At 37.3% G+C, this 21,826-nt stretch overlaps 2 protein-coding genes across 2 annotated transcripts in view; one reads left to right on the top strand and one right to left on the bottom strand.

Annotated features, from left to right (window-relative positions):
* Positions 1-4,448, top strand: part of mtus2b (microtubule associated tumor suppressor candidate 2b) — a 47,940-nt gene extending 43,492 nt beyond the window's left edge. The window contains exons 10-16 of the mRNA XM_036563438.1: positions 267-481; positions 844-949; positions 2,049-2,122; positions 2,216-2,314; positions 2,540-2,659; positions 2,822-2,919; positions 3,361-4,448. Coding sequence (XP_036419331.1) covers positions 267-481; positions 844-949; positions 2,049-2,122; positions 2,216-2,314; positions 2,540-2,659; positions 2,822-2,919; positions 3,361-3,565 — 917 coding nt within the window. The 3' untranslated portion in view covers positions 3,566-4,448. The remainder of the gene's footprint in view (positions 1-266; positions 482-843; positions 950-2,048; positions 2,123-2,215; positions 2,315-2,539; positions 2,660-2,821; positions 2,920-3,360) is intronic.
* Positions 4,449-9,356: 4,908 nt separating this feature from the next.
* Positions 9,357-20,020, bottom strand: stoml3a (stomatin (EPB72)-like 3a). The gene is made up of 8 exons (XM_036597200.1): positions 19,865-20,020; positions 17,983-18,133; positions 15,112-15,215; positions 14,951-15,023; positions 14,629-14,711; positions 12,902-13,105; positions 12,604-12,738; positions 9,357-10,056 (listed from the first exon to the last, which is right to left on the bottom strand). Exons 1-8 carry the CDS (start codon positions 20,018-20,020, stop codon positions 9,865-9,867), a joined length of 1,098 nt encoding a protein of 365 aa, XP_036453093.1. The 3' UTR covers positions 9,357-9,864.
* Positions 20,021-21,826: the final 1,806 nt, after the last annotated feature.

Below are 21,826 nucleotides of genomic sequence, written 5' to 3'. Positions count from 1 at the left end.
TTTACATAACACAATAAAACACTCCCGCTTGTGTTATATTGCTTAAAATATAATGTATTACAGTCTAAAATTGACTGTACAGTTGAAAATAGCTTGAGAAATGTGTTTTTTATGTAAAAGTGCACACTTTATCTAATATTTTGATAATCCAGTATAATTAATTATAACTTTCAAAAATCCTTGCAGTTCTATCCACACATTTTACTCCCCTATTTTTACCCATCATAACTTTGTATCTATCTGTCTACCCCTCTTTGTGTGTGTAGTGGTCAGTGTGGGCCGGTGGGAGCGTCTGCAGGGGGAGAAGGCTGAACTGGAGCGCAGTTTTGAGCAGGAGCTGAGGAAGCTGAAGGAGGAGCAGCAGAAGGAGCAGCAGGCTCTGCAGGAGAGACTGAGAGAGGAGCAGAGGAAGGAGACAGAGCTTCTGCAGAAACAGCAGAGCAGCCAGCTACAGCAGCTCCGCTCCCAGCACCATCAACAGGTGTGAGACACACACACCTGCTCATTTGTTTTTATAGCATGTCAGGACATGAGGTCATGAATGTTCCATATGAATTATATAAACTATATGGCCAAAAACACCCTATTATTGAGTTCAGGTGTTTCAGCAACACTTGAAGAGCATTTTCACGGACATAGGCCATTATGCTGCCCCTGAGAAGGACAGAAAATGAGCAGAGAAATGCACACACACAGTTTAAGTTAAATCAAATAGGATAACCCACAGTTTTCTTCTGAACTGCATGTTTTCCAAAGCTAGACTAAATGTGTCCAGCATGAAGCTATTGGTGCAGCTGCCGTCTCAAACCCTCTGTACAGTGAAATGCTTATGTATATTATCAGGTGGAAGAGATGAGTGAGAGCCATGAAGCGGCCATGGTGGAGATGGAGACAGCCCACAATGCCACTCTGGCCACTCTTCAGGAGGAGCATGCCAGGACAATCAAAAGTGAGTCCTTTTTAAATGACACATGCTGATTCTGTCATTGCTGTTAATAAATAAAAGCTCACTACTTTTCCAGTAGCTTTTATTTTCAAAATATTTTAGTTTGTCTTTCAGTTTTTGTTTTTTTTCTCTTCAAGTTTTTTATTGCTCTCTTTATATTGTGTTTGTTGTTTTTGTATTTTTGTATTTTAATGTATTTTACCGTGTTCAAAAGTATACATCAAACTGTATTGATCCAAAGGCAGCAAAACAGCATGATGAGATTCTTATGTTGGATCTGTGTTTGGTTTTTACCAATCAAAAAGTTTCTCATTTAGGCCAAGCTCTATTTTGGCCTTATTAGTCATATAACATTTAGAATAACTGACTTTGAACATTCTTTCAGCAGTCCTCTGCCTTATCCAGGAGTATTTTAGGAAACTTTAGTGGGCATCAATGTTGATTTTGGAGACTAGTAGCTTCCTCCCTGCTGTCTTCCCTTATGCAATGTATTTGTTCAGTGTGTACCTCATGAACACTCATGAACACAGACATTAGCTAGTGCAAGAGAGAAAAGTATAGCCTGAAATATCATACGTCTTGCTCTTGGAGTGATTTTGTTTGACTACCAGTCCTGGTGGTTTAACACAATGGTGTTAAATTTCATCTATTTGTCCACTATTTTCCTGACAGTGGATTAGTTCATACTCTTCAGCAATGGTTTTATAACCTCTTCAGCCTGAAGAGCATCAACAACTGTTTTTCTGAGATCCTAAAAAATCTCCTTTTACCACAACATGTCATGAGCTTACAAATGTGGTGAAGGCCAGACTTTGAAAGTCAAGTTCAATGTTTTATAAATAGGACAGGGTTACCCACACTCACATGATTGATTGAACTTCTTTACTTTAATTATCCTCTAATTCCATGAACAATCTATGTAACTGTTTGCGTTATTTGTTTTGTTATGACTTAGATGATGATCTGATCACATTTTAGGTTAAACTTTTACAGAAATGTGCAGAATGCTCAAGAGTTAACAGGTTTTCTGACACCACTATATAAGTAAAAGGTGTTGTTGTTGTTGTTATTATTATTAAAATAATAGTGGTTGTTTTGTCAGATCTGAAGATGGCTCATGAACAGCAGAAGAAATCCCTGGAGGAAGAATTTGAGAAGCTCAGATTGTCGCTGCAGGTACAACATCATTTTAGTGGCTAAAACACAGATATATGGGCTTTCTTTGATGATGGCCAGTGTGATGTTTCTGTGTTTTCATGATGTGTTCAGGATCAGGTGGACACACTGACATTTCAAAACCGCAGTCTGAGGGACAGAGCAAAGCGCTTTGAGGAAGCACTACGCAGGAGCACTGATGAACAGATTGTGGTACTGCACTTAGCCTGACTTGCATTCATATCTCTGTATTACTGAACATGCTAACTTTAGGTTTAAGCACACAGAGGTACATTGTTTTCTGTCTTCCATACTTTACAGCCATGTTACAGTGTACATGAATGTGTTTAAGTCCTGTCTGTGTACCTCTGCAACAATGTCTACCTGTGTAATAATAGTGCTGCTCCTCACCTATTTTGTGGGTCTGTATATACTCAGGATGCTTTGGCTCCATATCAGCACATAGAGGAGGATCTGAAGAGTCTGAAGCAGGTTCTGGAGATGAAGAACCAACAGATTCACCAACAGGAACTCAAGATATCTGAGCTAGAGAAACTGGTTGGTGCTAATAAAGAGCTGGAAGAGAATGTCAAAATGAAATGTGCTTGTGTAGTCAGTTTGCAGTACTTTAAGAAGCGGCATTGAATCTTTAGTTAGGCTTTAGTTCACCTGTAGGCCTGATGAAATGAAATTCTGTGTGTGTGCTGTGTCTTTAAACAGGCTCAGAAGAATGTGCAGCTGGAGGAGCGTGTTCAGGTTCTACAGCAGCAGAATGAGGACCTAAAGGCGAGGATAGACCTCAATCTAGCCATGTCCAGGTCTCTCTTACTCTCTCTCCCTCTCTCTCTCTCTCTATATATATATATACCAGTCTTTATTTTTGTTGTTTTTGTTTTTTTTTTTGTTTGTTTGTTTTTTTTTCTGCATAATTTAAAAATGTCAGTTACTTTCGGCATTGTGTTAAGGTTTTGTGATAAAGGGGCAAATAGAAAAATATCTTGTTACATTAATCTCTATTAAAAGTTGCAAATGTTTTTCCTTGCCTTGAGTGAAGATATCTATCTGTCAATCTATCTATCTAAAATTGTTTATTAATGGTGATGAAGTGAAATGAAACGTTAGTCATATAAATGAAAGCTGCAAAATCCCAAAACCGTGCTGAACTTCAGCCCTCCGTGTACTCACTTTTAACCCCTGAAGTAGACCTTTAAGCTTTTAAATTCAGGCTGTCTGTTCCATCTCCTCTCTTGTTTTGCTAGGCAACTGTCTGAGGAGAACGCTAACCTGCAGGAGTACGTGGAGAAGGAGAGTAATGAGAAGAAGCGACTGAGTCGCACCAATGAGGAGCTGCTGTGGCGTCTGCAAACGGGCGAGTTGAGCCCAAGAATGTCCCCCAACCAGTCACCCCTCCACCGGCCCTCTCCAGGCCCAGGCTCACCCTCGCACCCACCCTTACCCAGATAAGCCTCTCACTCTTTCTCTTTCTCACTCTCTCTTTCTCTCTCTCTCTCTCTCTCTGTCTCTCTCTCTCTCTCACCCTATTTACCTCTATCTATACCCCTCTTTCCTGGTGTAGGGGCAAACAGACACTGTTTTCTGTATCTACATAGACTGTATCAGTTTGTGCTGAGCTGGGTGTATGTATGTACTGTACATTGGTGCTGATATTCCAGGATTTCCGTTCAGGAGGAGTATGTCTAACACACAAGTTACAATTTACAGAAACACATAAGCCATTTGTAAATCTGTGTCTTATAAATTTAAATTCCAGACTAACAAACACAAATCTTTGCATTTAACAGAAAAATATGTATTTCCTGTAAGAATGTACAGACGACTCTATTGATTTGTTTAATTTAAATAGCATTCTCATTCTCATCCATGTCGGCATTACTTTTGTACAGGCAATTCTGCCCTACGTATGTAGTGTATAATATAGTACAAACTCTCTTGTCTGTTACTGGTATGTCCTGCAGATCTCATGGTGCCTGTTTCTTGACCTTTGCTTCTACTAGCATTTGCAACTTTGCCAGGATAATGAGTGGAATAGACAGGACAAACAAGATACAGATCACCTGTAATAAAGGATTAATCTCCATTCAGCTTCTTCAAAGGATACACATCCACCAGCAACCTGCTCTCTATGCCCAGACATTACAATATTAAACCCAACACAGATCATGGGACAAGTTTAATATGGACATATCTCTTTTCCTTTTCAAATGAGGTAATGGGCCCTTTCAAATAGGCCCGGTTTCTATATTTTCAGGACATTATCCAAGAACTCATTTGCATTGAGGATATACTGTATTGTCATATCTGTGGTTTCGACTTTGAAAAATGAAAACATGGTCAACCTTGAAAAATACGACCAAAGTAGTTCTTCATATTGCCATGCATGGTGACTCGGTAGTGGATTTCTAGAACATTTTCTGTGTTTTCAGTCAGACAGTGTGCAAAAAGGTATAGAAATTGGGTTGACCATGGATGATCACAATGAAAATGGTATTGAACCCGATTTAACTTTATGTTGATATATTTTTAGTACCATGATGTCCTCAAGACTGCTGTTTGCCATTTACATCTCCAGTTAACTTATTGGTGTAAAACGTCATGCCTTCATCTGGTCTGCAATGTTTACAAAACTCAATGAACGCATTCATCCATGAAATCTGCCGCCGAGGCAGCGGTTTCTTGTTATGGGATATTTGTATGCTAACCTATCCTCATGCTACCATAAGTCTTCCAGTTTTACCAACCCAGATATTGTACAGATATTCTATTTAATGCTCTGTGGCTCTATTGGAGAGGTTTTGCCATAAACATGCAGGAAAAATGCTTGGAAACATTTTACTGTAACGTTGCACCATAGGGCCTTCATATTTCCGTCAGGCTAAAATCTACTACAGCTAGCACCAAACTGTTAGCACCTAGGCTACTATAAGTTTTCCCTAGATATCTAGCATGCTCACAGTGTCAGTGATGCATTATTGTATGTCAGAAATTAGATGCTGTCAATGGCATAAAATGTAAAATTTGAAATAACATTTAATTTTAATTTAGCAAAAATTCAGGAGGTTTTGTTAGCATAGTACGTTTTGGTGTAGATTAGCATTGGATTACCTTACTTCCTGAAATGAAATTGTGTTTAACCTGTGCAGAAACAGCTTTTTCTGACTGTACTAGGACTTTCAGGTTTAGAACCTTAAAGCCATGATACCATTGCAGGTCAGTTTTTTTCTGCTAAGGAAAATTAACATTCAATAAGGCAGAGGTTTCCTGTTCCCAGTTACTGCACTCTTTTCTTCTTTTCCCTCTTCTAACACACCTAACAGCTCACAAAGGGCTCCATAACTGGCTGATGAGCTATGTAGATGTGCTATATTGGATTTAAGTCAAAAAAGTGCAACTCATGAGGTCCTTAAGACAGACCGGAAACCACTGCAATAAAGACAGAATGGGTTACAATGTGTTAATAATCAATAAAGTATATTAGCTTACCTTTTTCATAACTTCACAACTCCAGTGAAATGATTGTTGAAATAATAAGTGATTGATCTGAAATCAGTTCCCAAGATATCCTCAAATAAGAATGACTCTATGACTAATATATGAGCAAAGCAGAGAATGAGATGGTAAAATTCACTTTGAGAATGTTTTATGTGAGTCAATTTGTTATGGTGATTGATTGTATACTTGATTTTCCTTTTTGCAAGTATTTGTTTACAGTAAGAGTACTGATTTTTTGCAGCTATAATTGTGATTGCAGAGAAATCACGATTCTGACAGTTAGATACCGTACCGTTTGCTCATACAGGCAATATCTCTCGTCTGTGTTCACTCATTTTGGGCAATCTTGCAAACCTCCTCAGCAGAAACAACATTTGATGCCTCCATTTTCAGTGTTATGATGTCAGTATTTTTATTTTTTGTTCCTTTGCATGTCGTATTAATTTATGTACCATTACCTCCTGTCTCAAACAGAGATCAATCTCAGGTTAAGAACGTACTTTCGACAGATCGGAAGCAGTCAGGAAGATCTTTAATAGCATTGCTCTTGAATTACATTCATTTTGTCATTTGACATTTTTTCAGAGTCTGAAGAATGTTCTGCAAAACATGTTAGATAGTAAACCTTGCAATTGTGCATTTATTAGATGTAGAACTATTACCAACAATGTCTTTGAAGCCTATACATTATACACTGAGCATAATGAAAGTTACTCTGTTTCAAACCTGTAAAATGATTCTATCAAAAATACAAACCACCTGAGAACAGTGCTCTGGCAGTAGGTAGGCCTACATTTAGTAACTGCGTCAGAAAGACCTTGATTTTGTGCTTTTCAATATAAAATCTCATTAATTGTCTTCAAATGATGTTATACTTAGAATTTGAGAGTTACTCTGGGTCCAGTTTTCCAAAAGCACTGTAAGATTAAGATTCTCTTAATTATTTGAGAGAGTGTTTGCAAAATGATACTTGTTCTGTCATATAATGATGACAAATGTCTAATGTTTTTGGGAAAAACCTACACTATTTTTGTTTTGTTTTCTTTATTTCACTTTTGTTGTGTGTGTGTGTGTGTGTGTGTGTGTGTGTGTCCCATGGACATAATTATGCATTTTATTTCTTTGAAGTCAGTTTGTGAATGGAGTTTTAAGAGTTGAGGTTAACATCAATCAACAGTGTACTACTCCTTTTGAGTCAGTGTATCCTAATTTATATGGTTCAGTCCATTTTAAGCTTTATCTGTAAGTTACATTTGAAGCATATGTTAAGAAAGCATGTTTAAAAGCTGTGATTTTTACACTTTTGTTGTATTAAAACTTGTTAGTCTAGATTAGATTACAGTTTGCAGTTGTAATGCATTGAGACACATCTGTCTGTATATGTTGCACTTTGGAATTAAATGTTAAAATCAAGATCAGCACGGATCCAACACTTTTTAAACATACCAAGACAATGAAAGAAGAAGCAGGTTTTGTGTACCACTGAAGTCTATATGACATGAAAACAGCATGCTGCAGCAACTATGTAGAATTAAATGAATCACAACTATATACATACACTTGTATGTATGGATTTACAAGTAAATAAAGAAAAGACCAGTACTTTAACACTGTATTTTAGTTGATTTCTACAAAGTTTGAAATGATCAGTGCTCATATAGAGGTTAATAATAATCAGTGATTAATAATAGCCTGTGAATGTTATTTTCTGTGGAGCTTTAAATATTTGGCAGCAGTAAGGGAGATGCTTTGCAGTAGCCTGAGACAGCATATCATATATGCATACCTAATTTTAACTACATAATCTGACAGACCACCAGGACCACCAGTGCTTATATTTTACGTATATATTCGATCTTAGATCCTTGTCTGTCAGAACAAAACCTTGAATCTCCATAGTAGTTTGAGGAGAAGAAAAAAAAGTTTTTACTTTCAGTGCATTAATGTCTTTTTTTTTCAAATGATGAAGTTGCATTCAGAAGCCTGGATAACAAAAAACAGCCCAAAGCAGCAACTGTATCAGGTCCTACTGCATTAAACTGTAGCCCTACATCATTGTATTTGATATAAGAATAGAAGTGCTGACATACTGTGTTTGGCCTGAAGGTGGCAGCATTAGAACTTTAGGCAAAGCAAAACCATTACAACACCCACAAATGACAAATAGGTTCCAAACAGACCATAAACTCCAGAATTTTGTAATAACATTCTTCTTGTAGTGACTAAATGGATTGACAACACACTTTTGATATGGTGATATTATGGAGACCATATGTTCTTCCAAGTCTGTTCACAACCTAATTTTTTTTCAGCCAGTTTAAGTTGAATAAAACCAGTTAAATAACTTGTTACCACTTTAAGTATTTTTAAATCCATTTTTCCAGCCCCCCCTGCAGCCCAGAAGGATAAACAGCTTAGAAAATGTGTTTGTGTGTGTGTGTGTGTGTGTGTGTGTGTGTGTGTGTGTGTGTGTGTGCGTGTGTGTGTGTGTGACAATCAATTTGTTACAGTGTATGCAGTAACACAAATACCTTTAAAACTCCTTAACCAAACTCTGCCTTATTTTATTTAAGGCCTTCACAAGAAACTCCTTTTAAAGGATCAGTGAAACAGTAATTCAAGAGGCGATGGTTCTCTGTCATCAAGAAAGCTTTACATATCGGCAGCCTTCTCCATTATATTTAGGCCATGTCTGAAATAGAGAATATTGTCTAGATATTCACAGTAAAATACACAGTCATTATTTTAGGGCTGTTCTTCACATTTACAGTAACACTTTACACTGAGTATAGACAGTTCATTGTATGATTCTGTACAGTAACTTTACACTTCTAGGAATGAAGTGGACAGTTTGTGTTTCATTCCTAGAATCTACTACAGAAACATCTGTGTTTACAAGCAATCAGTCTCTTTATTCATTTTGCAACAGACCAGTCCAATGTGTTGTGCTTTTATGCAGCAGTAGTCCAGTCTATGACATGACTCATCCTATTACTGCTTCTTCGTAGTTTGACTTCTTTTATCTACATGACGTTGGGCTGTGCTGAACGTTCATTTTGGACAACTTCCTTCTATGCAATTACATTATCACTTTCCAAAAAATAGTTACCATCATTTTTTCTGATTTTTTTTTCTACATCATTTGAGCACAATGGCTGTCTTTACACACACACACACACACACACACACACACACACACACACACACACACACACACATTATCTAAGCCTCTTATCCTTCTGGACTGTGGAGGATGCCGGAGCCTATCCCAGTGGTCATTGGGCAGAAGGTGCTGTCCTTGACATTGTGTGAAAATTTCATAATTACTGGACTGACAGAAGTGCTCCAAATGACTTAAGAAAATCTCTTTACATTAAATTCCATTAAATGGGAAGAATGTATTTGCTTTTTGGTGTTGACATTATGAAGATTTTCTTTAGACACCAACGATATGAGAATGACCATACTTTCATCTTTGGTGTTCCTGTTTATGACCATGTGGATTTGTGATTATACGGTAGTTTCTTATTGATTATAGCTGCCTAAATCGTTCCATAGTGTTTCAGGACACAAAACTATCACAGCATAGAAAAATATAATATCTGATTAAAGAGAATCACAGTACAGTCTTTAACACAGTGCACTCATGTAACAGCTTATAAATAAATAACAATTCTTTAAAAAAAGAATACATTTCATTCCAAAATGCTGTATATCATTTGTAACAATTTAGGATATAATGAGTTTTTGTAAAGAAAAACAGCTGATGTATAATTGAAAACACATTTTTTGTTTCTCTAGTAAAGGTGGCATTAATCATGATGCAGCATTGATATTTCTTGTAGGTGTATTGTTGGAAGTCCACTTCCAAGAATAATGTATATCATGTAAAAAAAGACATTTCTTGAAAGTGGTCTATTATGCATTTTGGAATGAAACCCTTCAGATGTCAGCTGACAGTTCAAATAGTAAAAATAAATGATCTTTCTTTGCCTTCTGAGTGTTTTAAAGGATGATTAACTAAAAAATAATTTATACAAGACAGACATATTTGGTGCCCAAAGTTTTCTTTTCCATCATTGCATTGGAGCTACGATGCTAATATAATATAAGTCTACATCAGCCAAAAGCTTCTGTGTAACATATACCTGCATTACTATTCAGCTACATTAGCCTCGTAACTCTAGTGCAAAACCAAAATAAAACCCTTACAGCCAAACGAACAGGCTTGTTTTTTCAGACTGAATCTCAGATTATTTCCTGGACATGAAGTGCTGTAGGAGGTCAATGGGCAGAGGGAAGATGATGGTGGAGTTCTTCTCGGCTGCGATGGTGTTGAGTGTTTGGAGGTAGCGGAGCTGCAGGGCTGAAGGTGACTCAGCAATCACCAGAGAGGCCTCCTTTAAAGCCCGCGAGGCATTCATCTCTCCCTCTGCTGCTATCACCTACAGACAGGACACAGAACACAGAGGGGCTAAAGCATGTTCTTCTACTATGTGTCCAAAACACAGTTGACTGTGTTGAAGTGATGGTTTGGCTGGAAATCAAATTTGAATGTAGTCCTAAATGTAGTCAGACAGCAAAAACATTTGATGTCTAGTTTTTCAACTCTTAAACTTTGTTAAGTAATCTCAAACAGAATTTCTAATGTCATTTCTGACACTGTGTGACATAATGTTACCTTTAAAAGTTGACCAATTCAGGTTCAAGATGACAACTACTGCTTTTTTTTAGCGATGGGACATACTTTTTCCATTTCTATGGGTAACAGTATGCTGTACATGTCAGAAAACACATTTAGCACCAATGCAAATCTAAAGAAGAAAACTGTGGACACCAAACATGTCTTGGCTTCTTTGATTATATTAAGGCTAATCATTTTTAGTCTGCCTCTGTCTACTAACGCAAAGACAAGTGAGAAGATTGGACACATACTGTGTAAAAGGAGCTTTCTCACTGCTGGTGCTGTAAAGACAGCCTTTACAAAACATACTACATTATTCATGCGTCGTCATAGAGAGAATAGTACACAGAAACATAGCAACGCTGGTTCATCCACTGATTCCAGCTAAATGCTGAGTCATGGCCCACATCCTCCCTGTGGCTCAACCCTCACTACTGTGCATTTTAATGTGGAGTTCTCCATCATCATCATATTACATGTTATCAATATAAATAGACATGTAGATGGTTAACATGTAAACAAAGTCATTCAGAGTGGTTTGATGTGAAATGCTCCATTCTAGAGAAACTTATCGAGTCAGAATGGTTCACACAGGTGCTGATATGAACCAGACTGTTTAGTCCCCAAACAGAAAGTTATTACATGAACTGGTTATGAATATGCTTCCTGATGCCTGAGACTTTGTTTTATGATAGTTTTAAGAAGTTTTAAATCTATTCATGCCATAGAGGTACAAGCAGGACATTGCAAGGCAAAATAAAACCCAAATAAATTTTTTTCAGATTTACCACTGTTTTACCTTCATCAACATTACATGGAAAAACTCACTGGTGATTTTGGATACTAAATAAAATGGCTATATTTACATTGTAGACATGTGACCCCTGGTTCCAATCACCACCACTGTAAAGAAAGAGTTGGTATGTTCATCTACAATGAACCATCTCACATCAAGCCACATTGAATGACTTTGTTTACATCTAAATTTTTAAAAATCAGTGGAATTCCCCTTTAAGGTTCAGTGGTCTCTCCTCCTTTAAATTCAGTCATAAATTGCTTGAATGGAAGCAATTGATGGATTAATATGACATCTAGGCTGCTATTGCAGGGAGCTTGTTTTTTTGAAAGGAATATTTAGGCAAAAAAGTGTAAAATGTTCACCATTTCCCTCTAATTTCTCCCCTCCTGAGCCTGTATTACTTACAGTCACCTACAAAAATGGGCAAAAGTACAGACAAAGCTCATTGTTTAAGATGGCTGCTATTACTGTGTTCTCAGCAACATAACATTAAGACTAAGGTTGGCCTATCCTGTGTTTTAATGGAGGGATATGACAACTCTTGAATTTGAAGGCAATCCTTCACCAAAAAATCGAATTGACACAATTTTCCCATTTCCCTATGTCATTAAAGAGATTTCATGTAACACAATTCCATTTCTTGCTAACTACATCAGCCTCGTAGCTCCAGTGCACAACTAAGAAGTTTGTATTATCAGTGAACCATTCCTTTAATAACCCTCCCCCATAGCCAGTCTAACAGGCTGCACCAAAATATTTCATACTTGACTAAAACAAGACCTCAATGTACACAGTTTCCCCCAAATTCATTCCCCTCCTGACACTGACATACTTTTTTTTATAGACATGGTCAAAATCCCCCCCAACTGTTCCTACTTGGAAAGTCGGGATGCTGTCCTCAACTCCGACTTCCAACCAATATTATTTGCTTTAGATCAGTCAACATAAAGACAGATAGGTTAGTTACGTCTGCAAAACTGACCTTAATGTTCACTGTTATGAGAAGGTGAATACATCCCGAATGTTGAAGTTATCACTCCTATCACTTACATCAGCTTGCTAGCTTTTTGCTTACAATACTGACGTTCATGGAGGTATCCACATTTTTACCCCAATTTGTAACTCAAACACACAGGGGTCAGAAATGATAGAATTCTAAACTGCGACTTTCCACATTCAAGCCAAGTTGAAGCAGAATAATTTTGCATTAAACTTCCATTGTAAGCTACATTTGCCTTGTAGTGCCAGTGCAAATCTTAAGCACAGTTTGGTTGATTGATGGCATTTTGGGGTAAGGGGTAAAATTTTGAAATGTGTTTATTTCTTTTATGAAAGTTCATTAAGAGTAAGATACCTTGGATAGAAATTGGATTTCAAGTTGTTCCAAAGCTAAAAATAATAACTTAAACATCTGGTATTGTTATGAAAGACCCGGAGTGGTAATCTGCCAGTGCTATGTTTCCTCCATTAGCCTTCCAGAGCTAGTGCTATGGGGTCTGGGGGGCCCACCTTGGCACGAGCCTCTCTAGAGGCTTCCGCTTCTGCCGCCATTGCTCTCTGGAGCTGCTGAGGGAGTTTGACATCCTTAATCTCCACACGCTCCACCTTGATACCCCACGGATGTGTGGCCTCATCCAGAGCAAACTGCAAGTAAGATGCCACACAAATATGAAGACCACAAATCGTTCATGCACTTCTTGTCTACAGGTCATTCTACCGTTGTAGTGGCAGATGGTATTTCTTTGTATATTAAATGTTTCTTTGTCATAAAACATTTTAGACTTTTTTCTTTACATGTTCTCCAAACCTGCATGTTGTGGGAGATGCCCTCTCTGTCAGACAGAACCTCTGCCAGGTTTTTAGTGCCCAGGACGTTCCTCAGGGTGGTCTGGGCAAGCAGACGGGTGGACAGGTCAGCATTTGTCACGTTCGCCACAGACGAGATGGGATCACTGACCCGGAAGTAAACCACACCATCCACACACACTGTCACAGAGTCCTTGGTCAGAATCTACTCTTAGAAGAGAGATGTGCATGGTTTTGAGAGGTAGAAGCTCTGTGCTGCAATTCTGAATTCAGTTTCTGGTAAGTATTATATCACATAATGAATACAGAGAGCAAGTGTCCTTTCATTATACTATTCAACAATTAAGATTAGATTAGTTAGGTTTAGTTACAGTGGTTATAGTAGAGGAAGGGGCTGGTCATAGATTCCATTAGCAGAGCAGAGTGGGGCACAACCTAACATGGGGTGTATGGATATTTCAAATATGGGATTCCTGTTCCCATAGCAACCTCATCTGTCGACTCTGACAGCAAACACATATTTCTCAAATTTTTTTGCGAAGATTGTTTTTGTACCATAAAAGTAACTTTTTTCTTGACACACTTTTTTCGATTGTCACAGAATTCACATCTATACCATTTTAATCTCTCTCTTAGTGTCTGTAATATAGCACAACTTTGAATGTGTAAATATCTCACAGTGAGAGCTAGTCAGGCTAAAGTACAGCCTCCACCTGGCAGAGTTAGTTTTAACACAGTGCTTTTTTGAAACAGACAAAACCATGCTGAAGATGTCAAGTACAATGTACAGTGACTACATTCAAATCTAAGGTTGTTTAAATTTAATCCTGGAAATAAACAACAGAACATTTTAGAATTTTGAATTATGACAAATAACATCAAGAAGAAATATTTGAAATTCTGCACTATTTCTAGATCACTCTTCAAATGTAAGCAAATTTGTGTTGAGGCCTTTGTACAAAAAGGTCATTTTTTTATTCCTTCTGTTTGACGCTCATGTTCAGAGGAATATCAGGATTTGATCTGCTCACCAGAGGCTTTTGTCACTGTTAGAGATCAGAGTATGTGCCAGCTCAAACAATACAAAATTCTGAAATTCATTTAAATATTTTAAAGATTTTACTTTTCACTCAAATTGCAATACCAATACCAAAAAACTGAAGCATTTTCACAAGTGGTCTCAAAATGTTTTGTCCCCACTGTACATAAAATAAGTTTCAATTATGTTGCTGATATTAGCTCTTCTACTTTGTAACTAAAAGTAAACTTGGCACATTTGACACAGCTTCTTTCCTCCAATTGCATTTAACTTGATTCATGTACTGCATGTATTTAGGTTTGTAAGCATGTCTGGTTCAAAGAAACATTATATTGAAATAAATGTGTTTGGCTCCGATTTACCAGACTTTTTAATGGCCCATTACAATAGCTAGCTGTAACAGTAAGCTATTGTACAGTTCATGTATTAATCCTGCTTAAGTTCTGACATTTAAATAAGTTCTTACATTTGTACACACTCTGTCTAAATTATTCATAAATGGTAAATATAAAGTTTATGTTTTCATTTGTAGCAGAGGTTTGTAGGTTGCTTGAACAAAGAAATATTAAATGTCACTCAAATATTTTTAAAACTGTTTAGCAAAAACAGGATGTGTTGCTTTCCCCAGTATTCTAGCTGTAATAATATGCAGTCTTTTAATGTGAGCAATTCCCTGATACAAAGTTTACCTCTTGAGGCGGAATATCAAATGACTTAGATCTCAAGTCCACCTTTGTGAAGGTATCAGTGCAGGGCAGCACAAAAAACATTCCTACACAGAAACATACATGGAAAATAAACCAAACAAGCAGACAAACTTTTTGTTAATTTCATATGTTATGATGCTTATTCAGACTCACATAAAGGATTGTATAGGAATGAACTACTCATAGTTCATAGTACTAGTTGTACTAATACTAGTAGTTCATGGTGAAAATGATAGAGAGGATGATAAACATTTAAATGAATCGTTTAAATGAATACACTGTAAATGAAAGAGTGCTGTTATACCTGGCCCTTTTGGTTTTCTGTCCATGATGCGACCCAAACGAAAGATCACAGCTCTCTCATATTCCTGCACAATCTGAATTAACATTTAGCTCATTACAAAGGCAAATTACAGTGAGTGCATATCTGTTTGTGGTATCTTTCTAACCTTGATTGTTTCTTACCTTGATGCACATAAATATGGTGACAGGAAGCAGTGATACAGTGAAAATGACAGAGAGGATGATGAAAAACCAGCCGCAGAAGCCCAGAGAACGAGGTGTGTCATCTAAAGGAGAGAAAATAACTTTACATCTGAAGCTAATAAGCAGTTTATTAAACAATAAGAAATGGTAATAATAAATAATAAACGTTATTTTCATAAGCTTTATTGTCATTACTTGGTAACTTTTTAAAGCAAATTTCTTTCTTTCTTTCTTTCTTTCTTTCTTTCTTTCTTTCTTTCTCTTTCTTTCTTTCTTTCTTTCTTACTTATCCAGTTTAGCCATTTCCTTCCTGCTTTCCAGTATTACATGATGTAACTGCTTCCAGTAACTGACCATGTGCCTCCAAGTCATACTTATGCTGCTGCTGTGGGTCACTACATTGCTCTCACGAAGTGAGGGTCAGACTGTATGGCTTATGGACAAATCTGGAGGTTGTATAACATTCTGACTGTCTGGATTGTAAAACTCACATTACATGATTGATTTTTCTGACTCTATGTGCTGTTTGCAGCCATGATAGTGTAGGCCATTGAGCAACAGGCTAGATTAGTTGCTTCAGTGGTTTAAGAATCTTCCTCCAGTAGTGTGACATAGTGATACAAAATCCTGCTTCTAGGGCCCCTAAAAGGCTAGAGCTGACCCTGCAGTACTGTACTGGTATTGTTACACGTTTACGCTTTGCACACTCCTGACAATCTCTAAAGCAGATTCAATGATGGAGGCACCAAAGAAGTTCCACAGGTGCTGAGATCTTGTTGGCTGTTGAAATCTACTTTTACAAAAATTAATTTAATACAATTTGATTAATTTATACATAGGCAACTAATTCACTTTGTATGTTGGTCTTAGAAACAAACATCAAGCATTTAAGCACAGCATCAGCCTTTAGATCAAAGATTATGTAAACATACAGATGTGTCCAAACACATGTTAGTGTGGTACTGAACCTCCTAACCACACTAACACATGTGAAACAATGGTTGTTAGGATGCCGAAAGGTTGTCAGGAAGGTTATAGATAGCTTACAGACACCTGAGAAGGGTTAGAGTTTCCAGACAAAGGGCTCCTCTCTAGAGTGTTGCAATGCTTTTTCCAGAAACCCTGCATACGCAGTGATTCATTATAAACTGTTATATTAGGACTGTGCAGTTCCTCTGAAGTTGTCTGGTTGGTTTCTACAGGCTGCTGCTGTGTTGTGTAACAACACTTTCTGCTGAAAATGTCTGATGACGATCATTTAGACCAACTCCACTGTTTACTTTATTTTACGTAATGAGTTGCAGCTTCCTGTCCCACACCACAGATGGCTTCTCAGTGCTCTGACAGCAGCAAAGTGTGCTGTTCTTTTTGCCTGTGATTCATCTACAATGCAGCAGTAAAACTTCTCATTGTTAATTACTGAAACGTCAGCTCACCCACTTGGAGAATCTTTCTGACCACACTACTGGTCTACAAATGGCCACAACAAATGCATTGCAACAAATAATGACATTTTAAAACCAAAAAATGAGTTTGTTTTCCAAGCTAGTGGCTTTCTAAGCTAATGTCTAAGATAATAAGCAACATTTTTCATAGCTACTGTGACTACTCTCTCTCAGTCATTAAGCATTAGAAGGTGAAAACATCTTTCATTTTACTATACTATTCAAACATATTTAAATTCTGAAACCGAAAACTGCAATACAAACATCAACGGTTTCTTGTCACAGTGGTTCTGGAAGACAGAACCGTGATACCCCAACACCAACCCCAACCCACTGTCACCACTGCTGGTGCAGCCTGTTGAGCTTCTGAATACATTAAAAATGTAACAAAGCTCATTTTTCATTTCACAATTAATGCTATAACACATGTAATTACATAATTATTATTCTAGTAAAGCTGCAAGCTGTGTACCATGTTCTTTAGTGTTCTTCCCTTTAGTGTTCCAAATTGTTGGTGATTAATAAACCCATAAATCTTTCCATTTTTTTCTTAATCACCCCTCACCTCCTAAAAAATCCAGACAAAACATAAAAACAAGACAAAGTATGAACCAAACCATGGCCAAAAAAATCTAGGTCTGAACTGAACTGTGCATTACACCCCTAGTATTTATACAGTGAGTTACATAACGAATTACATTCACATTCAATTTTGATTCGAGTCTGCACTTTCAACTTTTTTTGTCTTTTTGCTTTTGACAAAAATGTGCCAAAAAAAATTACAGGTTTTTATTCCCTTTCCACAAACAAGACTGTCCACGCAACACTACTTTTTCAACAAATTTGGGGCATAATGAAATATCTCCTTGTCTACTTATACACACAAATGTGATGACGATTGGAAGTTCAGAATCAGCACTTTTAACAGAATGCCTGCTTCTTTCAATGAGCTACGACTGAGAAATAATTAATCTATTATTGTCCAATAATTGATTTTTAAATTTCAGTTGGTTCATGCGTTCTCTGAATCAAAACATAAAGTGAGTTATTTCACTTTATTTATCATATTAAATCTAGTTTCTGGCTACATCGAACTACTGATTTTCTACAAATCAATAGAAAATTCTCAATAAAAGTATGTCAATAAAAGTCAAAAAAAAGAAATGAAATCTATATGTAAGCATAAAAAAGTGACTATTCTATTATTAGATGTTCATCTAAGGCGTAGTCATAAAGCATTTCATCACTTTAGACCCATCAGAACAGGTTCTGTGTCATTTTTCCTCATCGTACTAAATGATCAAGCCCCAGACATGAAAGGGTTAATACAGAAACCCATGCTTTGGTTATCTACAATTACTGTAACTTCTAAGGGAATAGAAATCTTGCTAGTTTTCCTACATACCATGTATAGTAGGTCTGGGGCTGTTGGATTGTGATTGTCTGTCCATGCTCTGTCTGTCTATCTTGCTGTTGTTCATCACATCCAGAGTTGTCATCTTGATACGTGTGTGAAGTTGTTTGCTTGGTGTGTGGAAGAACACGTAACAGGGGAGCTTTTAATGTGCCTACTGTCTCGCAGGGGCGTGGCTTCTCCTCTTACCTCTCAGCTACAGGTGTGTGTGGAGTGAAGCACAGAGATACCACCAGCTACAGCTGAGCTTTAAGTGCTAATAAGCACTTCACAAGATAGGCCTAATATTTGCCTTTATGTTGGTCTTTCGTTGATTGCATAAGATATATTTATCATATGTTGATATCTGATAGGCTTCAATATTAATGAAGGAGAAATAATGTATAGTTTGGAACCACATCACCAAACTGAAGCTATGAAGTCAGAGACAATAGACAATGAGTAATGCTTGTGATCATATACTAAAACTTAATTCTGTAATCGCTACACTCTCTAGAGCTTGATCTAAGTACATCCATCCATCCATCATCTAAACCGCTTATCCTTCTGGGTCGCGGTGGGGTGCTGGAGCCTGTCCCAGCTGTTATCAGGCGGAAGGCAGGATACACCCTGGACAGGTCGCCAGTCCATCGCAGGGCAGACAGACAGACATAGACATTCACACACACACTCACACCTAGGGGCAATTTAGCATGTCCAATCAGCCTGACTGCATGTCTTTGGACTGTGGGAGGAAACCGGAGTACCCGGAGGAAACCCACGCAGACACGGAGAGAACATGCAAACTCCACACAGAAATGACCCCGGTCGCCCGGCCGGGAATCGAACCCAGGCCATTCTTGCTGTGAGGCGACAGCGCTACCCACTGCGCCACCGTGATCTAAGTACATGAACCTAAAATAGCCTACAACATTCTGTATTAGAATGCATAATATAATGTTTGACAATCAATATGTTTGTCAGAGACCACCCCTTATTTATTTAATTTCCAGTCAAAACAGCAGATAAGTGAAGTGAGTTTCCAAAACTGGAGTTTAACATATTATTAAAAGATACAAAGAAAACAGGACTCCTAACAACCATGCAAGAAATGGTAGATGACCAAAACTGTCCCCATCAGATAAACGGTACTTAAAGCTGGGTCTGAAAGGATGTGTAGCTGTCAAGAAGCTGTTACTGAGAAAAGAAAATAGACAAAAGTAGAAAATTTGCAAATCAAATAAAGAATCTGCTGGTGTTCTCAGACCAATGGGCTGACCACCCCAGAGTCCAGACCTCAACATCACAGAATATACTTGGGATTACTTGGATTGTGAAAAGCAGAATAAGCAACCAACTTCCAAGACTGAGCTTTGTAGGTGTGGAAAAATGTCCCTGCAAATTTCTTTGAAAAACTATAAGCGAGTCTCCCAAAAAGAGTAGAAGCAGTAAAAAGACAAACATCGGACACACTCAATACTGAAAAACTGACATTTTATTGCAGATTTCTCTGAAAGCAAGCCTCCTGAAAAGAATAGAACCTTTAACAAAAGAAAATGGTAAACACTGAATAATTAAAAAATTATGTTGTATTTAGTTGTTGAAAACTTTCTCCTGATGTTGAAAAATGAATAAAATGAAAAATGATGGCCATTTTGACTGGAAATTTAGTCAATAAGGTGTGGTCTCTAACATTTGCACAATATTGTACGGCATGTAACATATACAAAATAATATATAAAAACAATATCATGTACAGTATTAAAAAGGATTTTTCTTTCAACATGAATACGTTTGGCACAATCATCATTTATTGTGTTTTGTCTTAAATGATCTTAAATACCAAATTCCATTTTGCTTTGCTTTTGTAGAGTGCAAGTGTTTTTCCACACACTTTGTTCTTTGCCGTTGTACCTTTTCCAGGATGGCTGCAGTGTTTAGGGTTGGACTGGTTCTCCAAGATTTGCAACCGTAGGAGTGTGATGTGGTTCACACTTTCCACTGTTGCCCCATCAACACTGATTATGGTGTGACTCCCTCTGTGCCACATGGAGCCAACATGAGCTCTTTTGTGCTGACATGGAAGGCTGGCTAGCTGGTGTGGAGCCACTTTGCAACCACAATCAGAGTTTTCATCACTGTTGTCATTACAAGTACAATTAGTACCTATTCAGTAATTGGCCACTTTGCCAATTAGTTGCAAGTAATATTGCCTTATTTGTACCTATGTGATATTTCATGTGGCTAGTCAGAACATGACCTGTAGTAGAGCTGCTTTTAGGCCTTTTTTTTAAAGTGGGCAAATAAAATCTAATCGGGCAATTTAGTAGTGATTTTTACTAAAGTGATATCAATTATTTAAAAAAAAATGAATTGATTGAAGTTTATGTTAGGTTTGAAATGTGAATGATAAAAAAAATCCACAGGTTATTATAAAGCCATGCTTATAAAACTATTATTAAGCTGTTGTCACTCAAAATACTTTTGCGTGCATCATTGAAAGAGAGGATCTCATAAATGCACATATGCTTATAGTTACAAACTGCATGTATATAAATTGAATAGAAATTGAAGTGAAATGTTGAAAGGTATATAAAATGAAAGGTTTTGTTTTTCTAGGTCTAGCTTTGCAAATAGCAAACAGGCTAACAGGCTACTCTAAAAATATTAAGAGTTAGGATTCACTGTAAACTGCAGCATACAAAGTAAAGAATATACCATTTGAATGTCTATTACAAGCTTGTCCATGTTTAAGTAGCCTGCCTAAGTAACATTAAACTTAGTGTAGGAAATAAATATACAGCAGCTCTATCTTGATGCTAACATAACACGGCAAATCCCACAGAAGACTAGTAGAATGAAGCATTTAAGACACCAGTTGGCAGAAAAAATATCAGACTACCAAATTGCTGTATATTTGTTAATACATATTGATGAAATTGGAGTTCACTGCATAAGTTTTAACCAGAGTTAACATTAGATCACTATACTATGTTAATCAGACTAAAGTTTCACTCCAATATTTCATTGGGGATTCATGAAATTGTACAAATAAAAATGAAAAATTGGTGTCTGTTAACTAGCACTTTAATCCAGTTTATTTGTTTAGCAACCTGTCTACAAGATAGCCCAACAATAAATAACAATGTAAAACGGTACAATGACCACATTAATTACTGTTTAAATAAACATCAGTAGTTCAAACTGTGGCATTCATTGTTCAAAGTCTTTTGCATATTTTAACAGTACACAAAACCTCTGTGTTCCTGAGGGACCAGTCTGTAGCTTTATATCTGATGTCCGCCTCCGCTGCTGCTACTATGGTAGCCACATTGCTGCTCACCATAGAGACAGATCCTGCTGGAGATGGAAATGTTATGGAAATATACATTGACTTTTCCTCATTCACTCACAGTGGAATCAGCAGTGGAATCAGCAGAGTAGAACACTCTAAGTCTCCTGCCCGTTCCTCTCCTGCTCACAAGTAGTGAAAACCTCTAGGAGTATGACCACTGAAATCCCAGTGCAAATTTCTGAATAGTCATGCAAAGAGAAGTCTGTTTTGCCATGGTGAAGTTCAGAAGGGACAGTGTCTAAACACAGTATCACTTTAAGTGGCTGAAAAGAATTCCTGGCATTGTCAATGGCATAGAAATAAAAACACATTATCACCACATATTCAGTGGCCTGTTTCTTCACATGCTTCGAAATAGTTTGTTTTAACAAAGCACTCTCAGATTCACAGCATTTAAGCAAATCATACTCAGAGCAGTCTAACTGGTTGACTAGTGGCTCTATCTCCTCTAGCAAAACTGACAAGAGAGGTCTCTTCGCCTGAACACTGAAACTAAATGAC

The sequence above is a fragment of the Colossoma macropomum genome, unplaced genomic scaffold, assembly GCF_904425465.1.
Source record: "Colossoma macropomum unplaced genomic scaffold, Colossoma_macropomum, whole genome shotgun sequence".
Taxonomy (NCBI): Eukaryota; Metazoa; Chordata; class Actinopteri; order Characiformes; family Serrasalmidae; genus Colossoma; species Colossoma macropomum.
Note: the sequence above shows the minus strand (reverse complement) of the source record. Positions and strands in the feature narration are given on the sequence as shown.